Source organism: Condylura cristata, unplaced genomic scaffold (assembly GCF_000260355.1).
Source record: "Condylura cristata isolate star-nosed mole 26May11 unplaced genomic scaffold, ConCri1.0 scaffold00007, whole genome shotgun sequence".
In the NCBI taxonomy this organism is placed as follows: domain Eukaryota; kingdom Metazoa; phylum Chordata; class Mammalia; order Eulipotyphla; family Talpidae; genus Condylura; species Condylura cristata.
The window spans coordinates 23462105-23479914 of NW_004567108.1; the positions used below are offsets into that span (position 1 = coordinate 23462105).

The 17810-nt window shown below is 35.2% G+C and overlaps 1 protein-coding gene across 3 annotated transcripts in view; it reads left to right on the plus strand.

Moving 5' to 3' along the window:
- Positions 1-17810, plus strand: part of MCTP1 (multiple C2 domains, transmembrane 1) — a 435421-nt gene that overhangs the window by 266081 nt on the left and 151530 nt on the right. For all 3 annotated transcript variants that reach the window (XM_004678130.2, XM_012721941.1, XM_012721942.1), the window contains 5 exons: positions 10224-10326; positions 12090-12192; positions 12521-12622; positions 12995-13069; positions 15116-15235. In XM_004678130.2, the coding sequence (XP_004678187.1) occupies positions 10224-10326; positions 12090-12192; positions 12521-12622; positions 12995-13069; positions 15116-15235 (503 nt within the window). The remainder of the gene's footprint in view (positions 1-10223; positions 10327-12089; positions 12193-12520; positions 12623-12994; positions 13070-15115; positions 15236-17810) is intronic.

A 17810-nucleotide genomic window follows, 5' to 3' on the forward strand; every position in this document is an offset into this window, starting at 1 on the left:
CCCTCCACATCTCTGGCCTGTATCCCAGTTCTGTATGAAAAAATAAATAAATCTTTTAAAAAAATGTTATTTGCCTTTTACACTTACATCCTCATGAGTAAAAGATGGAGTTTTTCAAATTCTGCATAATGTTTGATCACTGTAATGTTAATATGGATTTAGTACTGTTATTTTTTTTTAAGATTTATTTATTTATGCATACAGAACTGAGGTACAGACCAGCGGTGCAGGGGTAGTGAGAGGATTCACCAGAGATAGAGTGGGGAGCAGAACAGGCAGATAAATGAAGTACACTGCTGAGGGGAGCAGCAGGTGAGTCAGGAGAGGTCTGCCACACCGTGTGGGTCACCTGCGGAGCAAGGGATTGAACTCATGCTGAAGTGTTTTTTTTTTTTAGCTTCTTAGTGCTGTGCTTTAACCTGCTGCGCCACCAGGCAGGGCCAGTACTGTTATTTTTTAATAAAAATTAAATCATTTTGCATGCTCTCATTTTTCTAAAATGGCAAATTTAAAAAATAACCCATATTTTTAAAAATATGGGTTTTTAAAATAACCCATATTTTTAAAAAGTTCTTTGCAATTCTTAATTTTAAAGAGCTCTGAGGCCAAAATACTTAAAAACTGTTGCCACACAGCAGTCGGGGCCAGCAGTATTGCTCTCTAGGGTGTTTTAGGGATTTGTAACGGAATTAGTTGCCACAGTGATTGGGGACTGCTGTTGCTTCATAGGTGGAGTTTGGGGAGGTTTGCAGGGCATTTGTCATACAAAGCATCAGACAACCTTACCTATGGAAAATTTGCCATGTCCTGCTTGATAAATAGAGACATTGATATGTTTAGAATCGTTTTGTGATTACAAAAAGCTTATAAATGGCTACCGTTCTACAAAGTAAACACCAAAGGTCTCAGGCTGGCCTCCAAGGCACTTCAAGATTTAGTCCTCATTCATTTCTTCTCTGACATGTTCTACTGTTCTTCCTGTTGCTCACTGAACCCCACTGTGACACCATGTCCACCTTGTCTGGCCTACCTTGCCCCTCTCTCTGGATCAGTTTTCTACAAATACTCTCTTAACTACTGCTTCATTTCCTCAGTTCCTTGCTCAGGCTTCACTTCTGAAGGAGGCCCTACTCCAATAGCCAGCTGAAAGTGTCTAAGCTGTGCCACTCCCCCACACTTTCAAACCCCTTTGCCTGACCTGTATTTTTTCCTTTTCCATGACCATGTATCAGTAACAAAAGTATGTCCCACTTATTAACTATGTGCAGGGTTCATTTTTTTCCTTCTCCTCCCTCATAAGTAAACTCCAGTAGAGAAGGACCTTTCCCTTTTTTTACCGGCTAATATTGGCCGGTACAAAGAATGTACTCAATAAATACCTGTTCAATAAATCAATATGCGGTTTGTTATACACAGCTTTCTATTTAATCCTCCTTTCGAGCAGTGTTATATTACACTAGGGATTATATTAAGTCCTAATACATAGAGTTCAGTTTTATTTTACTTTAGAATAGCAAGGAAGGAATTATCGAATCTTCCATAGGAGAAAAAATATATTAAATAAAGTGGACTGAGAGTCACAACTCCAGGGGTTCAGTTTTCCTGCCACAGTGAAACCTGCTTCATGATTTAGTGAGGAAAGAGAAACCCTGTTATTATCACTTGGTCCCAGAATCAGACCCAGCGGGAACCTAGTGAAGAGTGTCACTTAATGTAATTTTACCAATCAGATGTTTAAAATATGTTTAGGTCAGTCGATGAAAAAGGCTAAGGTCAAAGTCCTATCTGCAGTCAACCTACATTGCTCTTTGTTCTTGTGGACCCTATGGAATTCTCTCAACTATAACATTGTTATATGTTATGATTGAAATTCCAGTTTGTAGAAAGGACAGATGGCAACCTTGATTATAATTAAAAAGAAAAGGATTAAAGTATTGCCATTTCAAACTGGCAACTGAGAAAATTAAACCAAAGAGCTTAATTTGTGCAAGATGGGCCCCAAATAAAAGACCCCCCTGGGTGTGAATTGCTTTCCATGCTATTGAAAGACCCTGGTTTTTTTTGTTTTCTTGTTTTTTTTTTTTTTTTTTTTTTTTTTCAGAGCAAGGCAACAAAGAGTTGGTCACTGGATTCCCCCTCCTACCACACACACATTTTTATAAGACATCACATCCAGCAAACTGTGTTACTTGTCAGCAGCAAAATGACCCTATACAAAGCCCACCACTGACAGACAGGATTAACTTTCTATTCTGGGAGCACAAATATCATTCAATACCTTTTGAGTGACTTTAATGTTGAAACCACTAGTTTGCACAAGCTGAAGTTGTTCACTTGCCCACAAAACAGGTAGCAAGCAGGGTTAGTACAGACTTTCCCACAGTTCTTTATCAACATGTCAGTGTGCTGACCTCAGAGAGCCAGGGCCAAGAGTAAGGGGGAATTAGCCAATGAGTGCATCCCATTTAATCCTCAGTGCTGTTTGAACATTGCCAGAAAAGATGACCATTGGAGACAGTTCTGATGTTTGTTTTTATTGTTATCAGAATGACTTTCATCATAAAAAGAATGGATGTAATAAAATCTACACTTTAAAATCTGTTAAAGATTTAGTGTTATGACATAGGGTAAAGAGTTTCTAATTTGAATTCTGAGATTTTTTTTTGTTTTTTCCTATAAAAATACATAGGAAAAAACTCTAGTTTTCCACTAGATTGTGGATAAATGTGGATAAATGCATGAGTCCTAACATAATATTTTACAAATCTATTTTATTGTAGTTATGTGGCATATATCTCAGGTATTTGTGTAACGAAGACTTTGTTAATGGGACACAGAGATAGTTTCAGCTAAATTGTTAAAGTCTTCTTTTTATTAATTGCCCTCCTTCCAAAATTGTTGGTGACAGAGAAGTATAATCATTACAGATCACCAGGGTCATCACCACTGGGAAGATGTCTTTTTGCTTTTCCCCCTTCCTGTTCTAGAGTTATAGAATGACGTGCTTTCTTCTCATTCTCTCATTGCATCCTTCACTTACTTTTATTACAGCGCTTTCAACCCTGCATTATAATTATGTATTTACATGTCTATCATGCCCACTAAATTGTGCGTGCTTGGAGAGTGGGACTATATCTTAATCATACTTATAATTCTGGGGTGAGAAGAGCAGGCACTCAATAAGTAATGAATGCTTCAAAAGATATTCCCATTTTTCTGTAGAAAATTGTCAACATGGAAAATTGCCATGTTCTCAAAAAAAAAAAAAAAAGCAGGGCTTCTCTTCTAGCTGTCATGCAGTTAATGCAATCAACCCCCTGTCCCTGTCCTCATTCACCACTGCTGCAATATGCATCTTCCATTCAACCCCACGTCTCCACTTTGCACTGTGAAGCAGAAGGACAGGGACTTTTTTTTTTTTTTTGAAGATTTATTTATTTGTGCATACAGAACTGGGGTACAAGTCAGAGGTGCAGGGGCAGTGAGAGGCTTCACCAGAGACAGAATGGAGAGCAGAACAGGAAGGTCAACGAAGTACACTGCTGAGGGGAGCAGTGGGTGCGTCAGGAGAGGTCTGCTGCACTATGTGGGACACCTCCCAGATGGGGGATCAAACTCGTGAAGTGGATGCTTCTAGCGACATAGTGCTGTGCTTTAACCTGTTGCACCACCTGTAACATCTTGTATTTTTTTTAAAAATATATAATAGTTTATTTTTACATCATTTTGTACCTTTTTTTTCCATCTCAATTGTAATCCCCATGAGTTTCCCATCAGCAAGTCACCCATGTGCCATCACCATAGCCCAGTGCACTTCCCTCCCCTCATTGTTTTTGATCCCATTCCCTACTCCACCCCCATAAAATGTCTCTGGTATATGGTTGTTCACTATTGTTATTATTTTCTCGCCTGATCCATTATACTCCTGCTGTGAGTGAAACCATCCAGTATTTTTCCTGTTCTTTCTGGCTTATCTCACTAAGCATGATCATTTCCAGCTCCATCTATGTCGTTGCAAAAGACATGTGTTTATGTTTTCGGTTGCTAAATAATATTCCATTATGTATATGTACCACATCTATTTAATCACTTATCTACTTTTGGGCATTTGGGCTGCTTCCATGTCTTTCCAATTGTACATAAAGCAGCAATAAACATGGGGGTACAGGTATCTTTTTGAATCAGTATTTTTGTGTCTTTTGGGTAGATACCTAGGAGTGGGATTGCTGGGTTGTAAGGAAGCTCCATGTTTAGCAGTTTGAGGAACCTCCAAACAGTTTTCCACAGTGGTTGTACTAGTTTGCATTCTCACCAGCAGTGCAGGAGAGTTCCTTTTTCTCTACATCCTCACCAACATTTGCTGTTGCTAGTTGTTTCAAGGTGTGCCATTCTCACTGGAGTGAGGTGGTATCTCATTGTGGTTTTAATTTGCATCTCCCTTATTACAAGTGATGTTGAACATTTTTTCATATGCTTATGGCCATCTGAAGTTCCTCTTTGGAGAACTGTCTTTTTAGCCCTCCGGGATAGGCACTTTTTAGCCAAAATGGTGGCAGTAAAGGAAAAGTCAGTTGGTACTCACAGGCCTGCTTTAGAACTAAGAACTAAGAACTAAGAACTAAGGATGAGTAAGAAGGAGACAACAGGTTATGTAATCTGTGTTCCCATACATTCAGACTCTTTAAATAGTCAAAGATTATAAGAACCAAAATACACTTTAATTCTGGAGCTGACTTCAGTCCTTGCACTTCTAGCCATACGGTATTAAATAACATCCTCACGGGGGACAGTTTTCCATCCCTCCCTCGAGCTTTGCAGAATACAGTGCACTTTATAGACATCAACACTCCATCCGGTAGTCAACCTGCTCTTCAGATACTCTCAGCAAGCAAAACTCCATATCTCAGGGTCTAATGGGAACCATAAAGGATGAAAGGAAGGAATAATTAAGGAGATAATTAATGGTTAAGTCCATCACTGGTATTTCTGTGATTGTTTTCATTTGTTTAAGTGGCACATAATCAAGGCTGCAAAATTTAGGAACTGAAAAGCAAGTCATTTAAAGCATCATTTAGCAAACAGATAAGCATATTAACTATGTGTAGCCACTTCTTTAACATAAAACTATAGTGTATGCTTTTTATTGGTAAGTGTAGAATTTGATATTGTACATGTGCTATTATTATGGTTGAAATTGCTGTTAATTTTTAATTACACTTGAATCATGCAGTGGCAGAAGGATACTTCCTAAATTAGTCAAAAATAACAGTATAAAGACCTGATGTTGGCATCTATTACTTATTAAAAAAAAACTTTTTAGAAGGCAAAGATGAATAGAAATCAAGCATACAATTTCCTCTCTTTTACCTAATTTTCCTTTGTCAGATTCTAAACATCTACTCTGTGCACTGGACTGAATGCTTCTTGTCTTAAAAATACATATAAGGCTTATTTGCTAAGCTCAGTGAATTATTTTTCATATCCAAACAATAAAATCAAGAATGCTAGATTGTTCAGTATTAATATCTGTAAATCTTGATGGTTCTACCTTCAAGATGTAGCCATAATCCTGCTACTTTCCATCACCTTGACTAGCACAATCACTGCTAAACTAACCCTTCTCCCTCCCACCTCCACTGCCTTCTCTGCTTTTCTCTCCAAATAGCAGCCATCCAAAAATGTCACCCAACTGTACCTCTCTGTATCATCTAACAGCCAGCACTCCCAGGCTCAATCCATTCCTTCAGTCATGCTGGCTTCCTGGACTTTACTAGAAACATCCTGGCACAGACATTTCTCTGTTCTTTCGAAGGTCTCCAGGTAACCCAAAGTTCATTCTTTTGCCTCTTTTATGGCATTGACCAGATGTCACTTTAGCAGTAATGTCTCTGGCAACTTTTTACATAACAGCACATATGTGTTAGCATTCCTCATTGCCCTTCCTGTTTTTCTTTTTCTGCATGATATTGACTACATTTAAAATATTTTTATTCATTGTCTGTTTTTTTTTTCCTCTCAAGGTAAACTCCAAGAGGTCAGGGATTTTTTTTTTTTTTTTTGTATTATGCATGTCTATCTCCTCGACACATAGAACATACCTGCTACTTCTTAAGGAAGAAATTATTTATTTATTTATTTATTTATTACAAAAGTTTATTTTTACATCATTTTGCACATTTTTTTTCCATCTCGATTGTAATCCCCGTGGGTTTCCTATCACCAAATCATCCATGTGCCACCACCATGGTCCTGTGCATTTCCCTAAGGAAGAAATTTTTATTGCATGAATGATCTATTGTCAAAGCATTACCTAGTTCATTCAATGTGTGGGGCTACAAAGATATTGAGGAAGGTCTTTCCTCATCATTTACATTTCAGAATGATTTCATTAAGGGGAGCAGAACCCCTGAGTAGTGAGCCCAGACCCTGAAGATCAGCTAGACCTAGGTTTAAGCGATAGCTTCGCTACTTACAAGCTATGGTGCCTGGTAGGTTATATAAAGTCCCAACCTCAACTTCCTCATATGGAAAATAGCAATAATAAAATTACCTTCACAAAGTCAAAAAATTGGTGAGTACATGGGCATCAAACATAACATAGGACTTATAATAAAATCTCACTACACATGCATTATTACTATAATCATTAGTATAATAATTACCCTTTTTGTTTATTTTTTTTAAAGAGCAGTTTATAAATATTTTTTCTTTTGACCAGGAGAATTAGTTCACAATATGAGTTGTTTCCTGTTGCTTTTATAACTCATTTTATTTTATAACTCATTTTGACATCTTAAATATTTTGGTTTTGAACAAACATCCCTTAAAGCTAGTATCTATTATGATGTCTACAAAGGCACCATTACTGGCTGCATTATGTATAAGGAAAGAGACCCAGCATCATGGGGTGAGTATTCAAATCCTACTTGTTCAACCTCCAAAGTTTAGACCCTTTCACTTTGAACTTGCCCACCACCCTAGAAATATATCTAGTATCTGAGGATTCAAAAAGTGTGGTATAGTTCAAGTAAGGGGTGTAACAGGCTTAGGATTGGAGATGAGGCGGCCAGATTACCTTCCATTCAGTATGAGATAGATTTTTAACCTATAGGCTCTCAGAAGACCTCAAAGGTGTTAAACTTGGGAATAATTTCAGAAAAATATAAAATGACAGAATTTATCTATATTTATTTGTGTCATTATGACTATAAAGATACTAAAAGTAATACATTTCAGACTGGGAAAATGGTCAAGTTAGAACCAGTTAAATAGTAGGCAAAGGCTCTTTTTTTAAATGTAAGCAACACTTCATGGCACATCATGACTAAACATTGTCTCTGAAACAGTTAAATAGATACCCATTTAAAATTGTAAGATACATGAAATAGAATATTTTTGCCAATGATGGCATGCCACTGGAATTCAGAAAAAAATAACTAAGAAGTGGCTTCTCTGAAAAAGTGCTCAAACTATTTTTGTGTAGAAATGTCTCTAACTCTTTAATACTTTTTGCAAAAGAAGAATGACTGAGAAACTAACTAATGGGTGATAAATGTTTATTTGATGTTTACTAAAAGTGGCCTTAAGAAAAAATCAATTAAGTGCCTCCTCGGTGGCCCAACAGGTTAAAACACAGTACTATGACACTATAGAAGCCACTGAAGCACGAGTTTGAGTTCGATTCCCAGCCAGGGAGGTGACCCGCACTATGTGGCAGCCCTCTCTCAACCCGCTAGCTGCTCCCCTCAGCAGTGTATTTCAGTACATCTGTCTGTTCTGCTCCCCACTCTGTCTCTGGTGAATTTTCTCACTTCCCCGCACCTCTGGCCTGTACCTCATAAATAAAATAAATCTTTAAAAAAGAATAAAAAATAGAAGAACCAACTAAATGGTAAAATATATGGGTAACTCACTGCTTTATACACATAGCTAATGTTAACTTTAGTTTCGTAATAAGATATGGAAAATGGCAAACTTTAAGAACTATTTTGTTTCTTCAAAATCTTTCAGCCACTGACTCTAGATTCATTTTTTGTCAGCAAATAAAGATAAAATGAAAATTATGGTGGTGACTTGAGACTCTCCATAAGTTGATTAAATGTATTAGAAAACTCCTATGCAAATGAATATAGTGCTGGTGAAATAATAAAGACTTCCATCAGCTGCTTGTAGCAGTTAAAATACCTTTTCCTACACAGATGTTGGCCTCAGAAATTTCTTTTTGTGTTTTACTATTAGAGAAGCACAACAGTGTTGACTGAATCTATTAGACATTGATGTTCACTTGAGGATAAGTAAAGCCAAATCAATTGAAATAGAATAGTAATCAAAGTAACACAAGTGAAAATGAGGGAATATAAATCCCAAATATATATATATCTGGAGAGAGAGCGAGCAAGCTGAATTAAAAATAATATGAATGTATATGTGTATGAGATACCAGGAAAAGTGTGAGAATTGCATTTGACTTTTAATTGTTTACAAAGCTAATCATTTCATCTAAATATCTTTTTGAAGTGTAATTATATTATGAATATAGCTTGAATTTTCTCTCTAGTTATTACAGGTAGGTATGTTGTATTTCTCCAACTCTTTTATAAACTATCTGAGAAAACAGTTTTCTCAGTTTTCTCTTCTGTTCTTTCATTTATACCACCCAACACAGTTACAAAGAAGATGCTTGATCCCTAAAAATAAACAGTTTTGAAAATAGTTTGAATCTACCTCTTATGCTTGGAACTGAATTCTGTGGAAGAAAATTAAGTCGTTGATGTGACAAATAAAACCTATTATGTGTTTTAATGACAAAGTATTCTTTTTTGGATACTATCAACAATGGTATGGATGAGTTGTAGAAGAGGTAGGGGGAAATAGCCATATAGATCCCAAGCCAATAGTAAAATTTTCATCAGACCTCAAAGACTTTCTGTTCTCTATTCTTTAGTGAAAAATATTCCCAAGATCCCAGGTTGAAAGAACTATCATAACATTAAATTATGCAATAATCCTGGGGTATCTGAGGCCACTGAACTAACACACATATATTAAATCTTTTTTTAATTTAAAATTAATAAGTGAAATTAAAGGTGAGTCAAAGTTTGTATAGCTCATTTTAAGAATTACAGTATGGAAAGTCAATACACTGCTGTGAGGGAATACATAGCTTATCTGTCTCTGATAGCTAATGAATTCCTTCCTATTAAAATTTAATTGAAAATCTTCAATGATATTTAAGCTTTCACAGAAGTGTAAACTATGGTGGCTACAATTCACAATGCATTTAAAACAATTATTCTTTATCATTAAAGTTAATAATATGCACATTAACCTCTTATGTAGTCTAAATCAATATTGTCGTTTAAAAAATATGACCTCTGGACAGCTTTGTCTAAATATTGATTTCATTGTCATTTGTATAAGGTATCAAACAAATTACATGCTGCGCTAATATCATTAATGCTGCCCCCACAGAGCCTCTGACTTTACAGGTTCCTACAATACAGGACATGACATTACAGAAATATTGAGGACATCACAAAATATAATTGCCAAATGGACAAGATTTGACTATGGCTGGGCAGGGTTGCTGTAAACAGATAACTACTCTCTGTGGAAAAAAATACTGTCTTTAACATGCAGATTGATTGTTGAGGTTAAGTTTCAAATAGAAGAATTTTTTTTCTGCCTCAGAGGGTTTAATCTACCACCTTGTGATACTTTAGATATTGCAGAAGAGATTATTAAAACAGATTAAAATGTAATTCTCCAATATATCAGTTTTATCAAAATAAACCCATTTAGGATTGTCAATTACAGGTTATAAGTGAGGCAGATGAGTTGGAAAATATGTGCTTAAAAGTCAAGAGAGTGGGTGAAACTTTCAACTGGTCATTGCAGAACTGAATAAAAACTTATTTAGGGATGGATATGCACCACTCATAGTTAGCACTTACATTATTACTATTATTTAAAAAAATCATTGCAAATTGAAATACAAGCTATATAAATTACTCTTTTACTTTTCTCAGGTTCTCAATTGCTATGAGTCACAATTGTTAATATCATCCAGATAATATCTAACTCACTTTAATATTTTTTAATTCTTAAAATCGTGTTTACTTTTGTTTTCAGTAAAACTTTTTAGAAAAGAGATGAGGTCATGAACATGACACTGACGGTGGGTGCTATTTATATTTAAAATGTTCCCTCCAAATCTCTTACAGGTAAAAGCGACCCATTTTGTGTAGTTGAACTGAACAATGATAGGCTACTAACACACACTGTCTACAAAAATCTCAATCCTGAGTGGAACAAAGTCTTCACATTGTAAGTAGCCATTACTTTAAACTCATTTCAAAAACAATGCTAAATAATATTTATTTTTGAGATTTTTGCATGTGCGTTTGTTCTTAACCAATTAACAACTCAATCTATCTGGCCTGACTGCCAGCAAATGAATTTTGTAATCACATTACCTTCCTGATACGTGAAACCTGGGGAAAGGGTATGCCATTTTTCTTTGTTTTCATAGCTGTTTCTTTAAACCTAACTTTTTATACGACTTGACTAAGGATTTTGCTCCCATTAACTGAATTGCCATCCTGCTTCTTCCTTTTATACTTTCTATTGAAATTCTCCCCAGTTGCACTGACACCCAGGAGGACAAAGCTCCATTTGTTCCATTGCTCAAATCAGCAAACAATTCGGTCTCAAATTTGACAGATGCTTTATTTTTGGTTTGTTGCATTTTAGCACAATAAGAATATTAAGTATTGTTCTGCTTGCCTAAACACCCTTCGGGTTAATTTTCCTTTTGTTTTAAAAAGTTTGTGAATCTTTTCTATCATGCATTGTAAAGCTGTCAAAGCTACACGATGGTATCTCCTAAGCTTGCAGTCTTTTTTTTTTTTTTAACTGAACTTTAGAAATGAACTCTCAACAAAGGAAAACTCTCCAAACAGAAGTACTTCTTAAAAGTTTTCTAACATAGCTTTATTTTTTGTATATGAAAAACCACTAAATTCCTCATTAATTTCTTATAATGTCTCTGCTTAAGTGCCAGTAACTAATCAGCTTTAATTATCTGACCAATTTATCTTTAAGGAATTCCACATTTTTATAAGAGATGAAAGCCTGGTCAGGGGACCTACACTCCTAAGAAGATTGTGGAGAGTGTTTTCTCTGGAATGCATAATTGAATGAATAGGTTTGATTATTATCAAAGCCATTAATTGATTGTGCCCTGATAAAGCCTCTTCTCACATGTGGTTGTGGTCTTTCTGTAATGAATATCTTCATTTTTTTGTTTTCTCTTAATTCATGTTTTCTTGGTGGAGAGTTTGTTCAGAGAATAAATGCTGTCAACAATTGGGGCTTATTTTCCAGAAACAAAATTAAGAAGAGCTCGCACGGTTATTTATTAACATATGTTGTCTTTGGAACATAATGGAACATTTCTTATTTCCAAATCCCAGGGTGGCACAATACCTATCAGTGTTACATTTTCTCCATCCTGTCTTCTGTGTAGGTTAATTTTTACTACAAACCTAACAGTAATAAGTAAATATTTTTAGTGATGGCTGTGGACAAAAAAAATAGATGTGCTATGATTATAAAAAAAAAAAAAAAGAAAAAGAAAAACTGTATGAAATATACTGTGAATTGCTGATGGCAAACTTTGTAGTGTTCTATGTGGGGTTAATAGAAAGAGGAATTATTGTGATAAATAGAAGGCAAAGACCAAAAATCACCGGTGCCACTGGTTGATGGTTTGTGGGTTATTGATTTTAAAAACAAAAAACAATAACTTCTTCTGCACCCATCCAAATGGGAAATTATATTTCACTAAAACTTATAACAAATTACAATGGTATTAAAAGTTCCTGATAACAGAACCATGTAATTCACTAAGGTGCATTGTGGGAAATTCTGTCAGAGACCAGGCTACCTAGTGTGTATATGTATGCAAATAGCCCCCATAAAATACACATACACACAAAATCAGCTGGGGCTATCCAAATTTACAAAAGCATTTTTGTTCTTTCCCCCACTGATGAAGTCTTCTTTTCTTACATATATTTATTATGCAGCAACATTAAAGATATCCATTCAGTTCTTGAAGTGACAGTTTATGATGAAGATCGGGATCGAAGTGCTGACTTTCTGGGCAAAGTTGCTATACCATTGCTGTCTGTAAGTTTTATTCACCTGACACACTGCTCTGGGTTGCTTTTGCTCAAGGAATAAAAAAAACCTCAGCTCTCTATCTGTCATTTCTCAACCAAGGTCTGTAATAAGAACACTAAAAATTTTAACATACTCAATTCACGGCCATGTTGAATCCCATGATAGTTAATTTTTCCTGACAGACTTGATCCTGGTAATGAACAGGTACTTGTCAGAATTGCCACAGTTGTTTTGGGTTCTCTGTCAGTTTCAGCAGCTGGGGGTCAAAGGTCACTGAGAGAGTGTATTCAGTGGAGACCGCGAGACAGACGGCTGTCATGTCCTTTTCCCGCAGATTCAAAATGGTGAACAGAAAGCCTACGTCTTGAAAAACAAGCAGCTGACAGGGCCAACAAAGGGGGTCATCTATCTTGAAATAGATGTGATTTTTAATGCTGTAAGTCTTAACTTTGGCTTTTTTGTACTGCTAAAGAGTTCAGTTTCATGAAAGCTTTTGTTCCTGATTTGTAGAGAATTTCTGTCATTCCTCATTTTCTCTAAACCTTGATGTATCCTGGAGAATACGCTTCTGCCACTGCCTGGCACACCCACACTTTCTGTTATAGCACAGCGCCTGCTGTGCTCCGACCGCTGCTCGCCGGCATAAGAAATGGAAGCGCATGCATGTGCAACTGTATACATTTATATTTGATGAGCACAGCGGCTAGAACTTTGAAACTTTAGAAATTAGTGCAAATTGAACTGCGTGAAAAACTTGTAAACATTTGCTATATATGAATCCATAACAGACACATATGTTGATGTATAGGTGAAAGCCAGCTTACGAACATTAATACCCAAAGAACAGAAGTACATTGAAGAGGAAAACAGACTCTCTAAACAGGTAAAAAGCAAAGAAAGATTAATCCCTCTGGGAAGACCTGATTATATCTGTAAAACATCTAAGTAAATTCAAATAAACTTTGGAGGTATGGAGGGGGGAAGACTGGAATTTTGGACCATCTACTACTTATGTGAAATGGCTCTTTCTTCTTTTCTCTTTTTTCTTTTCCCTTCCTTTCCTTTAAAGATCAAACAAGGACAATACCAAACTAATAAATTGGATGGGGGTGGTCAGAAAAGAAAGGGGATACTATAGGTGCTGCATAGAATGGATATGTATTCATGCATTAGCAAAAGAATGATCATTTTGAACCTAAAATACAATTTGATTGCCATGGAATGTGTAAATGAGATCACCAAAAGCTGAGGTTCAAATATGTGTCCAGACCACCCACAGGTATGATGCAGGTGTGTGTAAGTCGAGCCCGCATAAAGCTCTTCCCTCTAATACACAAGAGAGGGGGCTCCATCTTTTAAGGGAAACCTTCCTGTTAATTAGATTTTGACTATGATCTTTCAGAAGTGAACTTTCATTGGCATTTTTAGTTAAAAAAAAAAATCAGGCACTCTGATTTTTCCATCATGAAGGAATTGTAAATTAGGCTTGATATCTTGTAATTAGATTTATAGTTTTTAAATTAGATCTGATATCATGTTAAGAAAGATTATTAAGCTACACCTTTAAAAATGTTTACTTCCAATTGGCACAGTTAAAATAAAATGTATTTGTTATGTCTCTAAAGTTTACAGAGCTCATTTGTGTGTGATAAAATATTTAATAATTTCCTGTGTTATTAGCAGACTAAAAAATATTTTTTAAGCAATCAATTCAGTATAAACAGTGCAAGCTTTGTTTGTTTAAAGACTATGCATATACAATGCCTACCTAGTAGATATACAGATTATATTTTTCTACAATTACAGATAAAAGTAATAAAAGTAGTTCCTGAAGGAAGGTGATCAGGGGCCAAGAAGAAAAACAAATAGGAAGTCTCTTTACTTTACCTGAAAGGAATTTCAATTTTAACAATTTGTTAAAACTGGTATGCATGTACACGCATCTATATTTACACACATACACTAACACATGATTTTTTTTTTTCCATTTGGCCTCGGTAAACTTTACATAGCCATTATTTTTAAAATACCAGATCAGCATTGAAGTTTATTTGCAAGTAGCAAAATATTAACCTGCAGACATAATGTTCTAACTATTAACATAGCTGTAGGTAAATTTTTGAACTATCAGATAAGTGTATAGTTTACCCTTTCATAGTTGTAGTAGTGCTTCAATTTAAATTTTGAAGTTAAAGTATATCAATACACATTTTCCTTTTTTAATAAAAATTTTGTAAAGCCCTTGGTTACCATAAATTTTTCTGTAACTCCACAAAAATGAAAAAGAAAATTACTGGTTAAATTTATTGTGGGAGAGAGAGATTGATAGAGAGGTAGATTGATAGAGAGAGAGATAGATTGATAGAGAGAGAGAATATGTTATAATAAGAAAGAGTAAATCAGCTAAAATAGTTTAAAAATTGTTTTCTATAATAAAACAATATTTGATGGGTTTTTCACTAAGACCCTAAATAAGATCATTCTCAAGTTATCCACTTCACTTTAAAACATCTTAAGGTTAAAAAAAAATTTTAAAGTTAAAACAGCTAGAGAATCTTAAAACCACAATAAAATTTAAGGGTTAAAATTACATATTTAAGGTAAGCTAAGCAGTCTATAAGCAGCAAAAAATATATTTTTAATCTGTTGGCAGTTTTTACTTTTGAGCAAATGAAGCCCAGCTTACACGATAATATTATTTAAGAAAATATCTGTTGTTGGCTTAGCAATTTCTCATAATTTATTTCTTTCCACCCTCTCCAGAGAAACTTCTTTCCCTTCAACTTGTTATCCAAACTGCTTGGTCTACTATTACAACTTTGTTAACTTTCGGAATCCTTTCACATCACAAAAAGCTTGGAGAGTTTTATAGAATATCTGCTGGTTTTTAATCTTGCAAAGTCTAATCGCATGTTCATCTTCCTTACAGCTACTCCTAAGAAACTTTATCAGAACGAAACGTTGTGTCATGGTGCTGGTAAATGCTGCATACTACGTTAATAGTTGCTTTGACTGGGATTCACCCCCAAGGAGCCTGGCTGCTTTTGTGGTATGATCATACTGTATTACTTACATTGTTATTCATTAAATTCAGTAATCATAGCTGCATGTTTCTGTGGCTATAGTAACAGTTATGTTGATGTGGCCATTTAAAAACTCCTATTTTAAGACTTAACTGGACAGATTTGCCGTGGGCAGGAACCTGATGGATTGCTCAAGGTCTGAGTCCAAGAATATATTTCCCCCCCTCAGATTTCCGGAATGCAAGACATCTCAGCCAATGTATAATTTTCTCTGTGACAGCTACAAAGTAAAATTCTACATATTGCATAATTCCAAATCCCAATAGCAGAGCCAAGAAAAGTCCTTAGTGTTAAGAAAATTAATAATCTTGACCATCCTCAATTCAAAATTATTCATCCTATAGATATAATTTTCAAAAGAGGAAAATTTTTGGCAGAATGCTGGTCAGTAATATTTTAGTATGTGAATCAATTGGCATGAATGTGACCTTTTTAAGAGATGCCCTATTATTTCTGAGATTTTCAGTTTTTAAAAAGGCACAGTGAGAATTTGATGATACAAATAGTCCTCTAACAATGTTCATCTTGTAGTCCTTTACTTTGGCTATTTAAAAGCTGCTGATGAGACCAACTTGCAGAACTGAAAATTCGAAAGGCTACTTTCCTCTGAGCTTTAGCTAGGATTTTCTGCGCTTACGTTATTTTTGCTTATTCAGGATTTCAGTTTGATGTTTAAGTGGAGTTCTTCTTTTGAAATTCTTTTTTGTCATAATTATTATCATATGAGTACCTTATGTGTCCTTATAATTGCCAGTTTAGCAGAATATGACTTTATTATGGGGGCTCAGAAGAAGAGTCTGCATTATAGTAACAAATCAACATTTTAGTATTACTATTCAGATAAATGTATGCACATCTGCTTGGTACTTTGAGCTCTGTTCTCCTCTCAGGCCTTGTATGGGACTTTCATTAATGTCTGAGCACATGGAACAAAGAGTGTGTATATCCCTTTGTGTTGTAAGTTACCAGAAAGTTAGGCAGCCCGCTTCCCATAGACATGTGTTGTCTCCTTACAGAAAGCAATAGTCATCATCATTAAGTTTTAGAAAAGAAAATCTGCTTCTTTCAACATTCTTTATTTGGCTTTTTCATATAGTAAATATATCTAGGTATTGTTAAACAAACTTTATTATGATTTTTTTTTTTTACTAACCTAGAGAGACACTTTGACATTAATGAGGGGTAAATGATACTGAGGCCTCTATGTACTATTTGATGTCATTACTTCCAAAGCTCAGGGAGCATTATACAATAGATAATATTCTACCGAAAAGGTTGTGCTGCCATCTTTAATACAATCCTTCCAAAGTCATTCCTCATGGCTGCTTACAAAATTTGAAAACAGAGAACTGAGTGTAATTATATCTTCTGTTCAGGAATATTCATTTCAAACGTTTTGGTATTGCATTGTGTAATAACTCTTCAATAATCTTCATCTGGCTGCTAGAGATCGCTCACATAAAATGAATTCAAGATGGTAGACTTTACCACAATTTCCGTCTGATAAAAAAAAAAAAAGGGCACTGAAATTCTGAGAAACTTGCATACATGCCCATGATAGCAGTGAGTGAGTAGAGTGAGTGATAGAGTGAGTGATTTCACTGTTAAAGGCACTGAAGTTCACAGGACAAGACATGTAAACTATCTTTCTTAGTGGTCACTTTCTACAGATTTGGCCCTGCGAAACGCAAGCTGAAAAAAGGAGGTAGGACTCAATAAAGCTAGGAAAGGGAACTGTTGGCACAGATGGTGGGGAAAAAAAGAAGCCACAAACTTCAATGTGAATGCACATATGAAGAAACAATATTTACTGTTCAGTTGAAAAAAAAAAATAAGCACTGAATTACATTCTATTGAATGCAATCAAAACAATGAATAACAAAAGCAAACTTTTTATGGAGACCTGAATTGGAACTTCCATGAAAATGGGAACATAGCTCTTTCACCCTGGTCCTCAAGCATCACTTGCAGGGGTTCTAACACCTGCTAGGCTCCCAATATAAAAGCTGTCTAAATCAATCCACCAACCAATGAAAACATCAATCAGAAAATTTTCTCATGTAGAGAAACCCTTTTATCAATGGTGCTAGCTGAATAAGGGTTTGCTGTAATATTAAATGATGATAGGCATAGCTTAATGCTAATGTAGCAGTCTTCCTTAGGCTTTCCACTTAAATGCTAAACTATTTCATATCCTCTATCAATCACCAGTTTCAACCTTAGATTAAATTCTGTCATAAAAGATTCATATATAATAATAATAATTAGTATTTGTTCAGCACTTATGTACCAGGAAAATATTTTCAGGCAATAATGCGTGAAAGTGCTTTTTATGTATTAACAATTTTGATATCCTCAACAATGTTATGAAATATTGTCATTCTCCCAATATACAGAGGAAGAAACTGAGACATAGAAAAGTTAAATATCATGTCCAAAGCCAGCAAATATCATTCCCTTTCCAAAAGAGTGCTTGAATTATGTACCTTATATTCTTCATAACATAACAGCAACATAAAAACCTGTAGAATTTTTATTCGT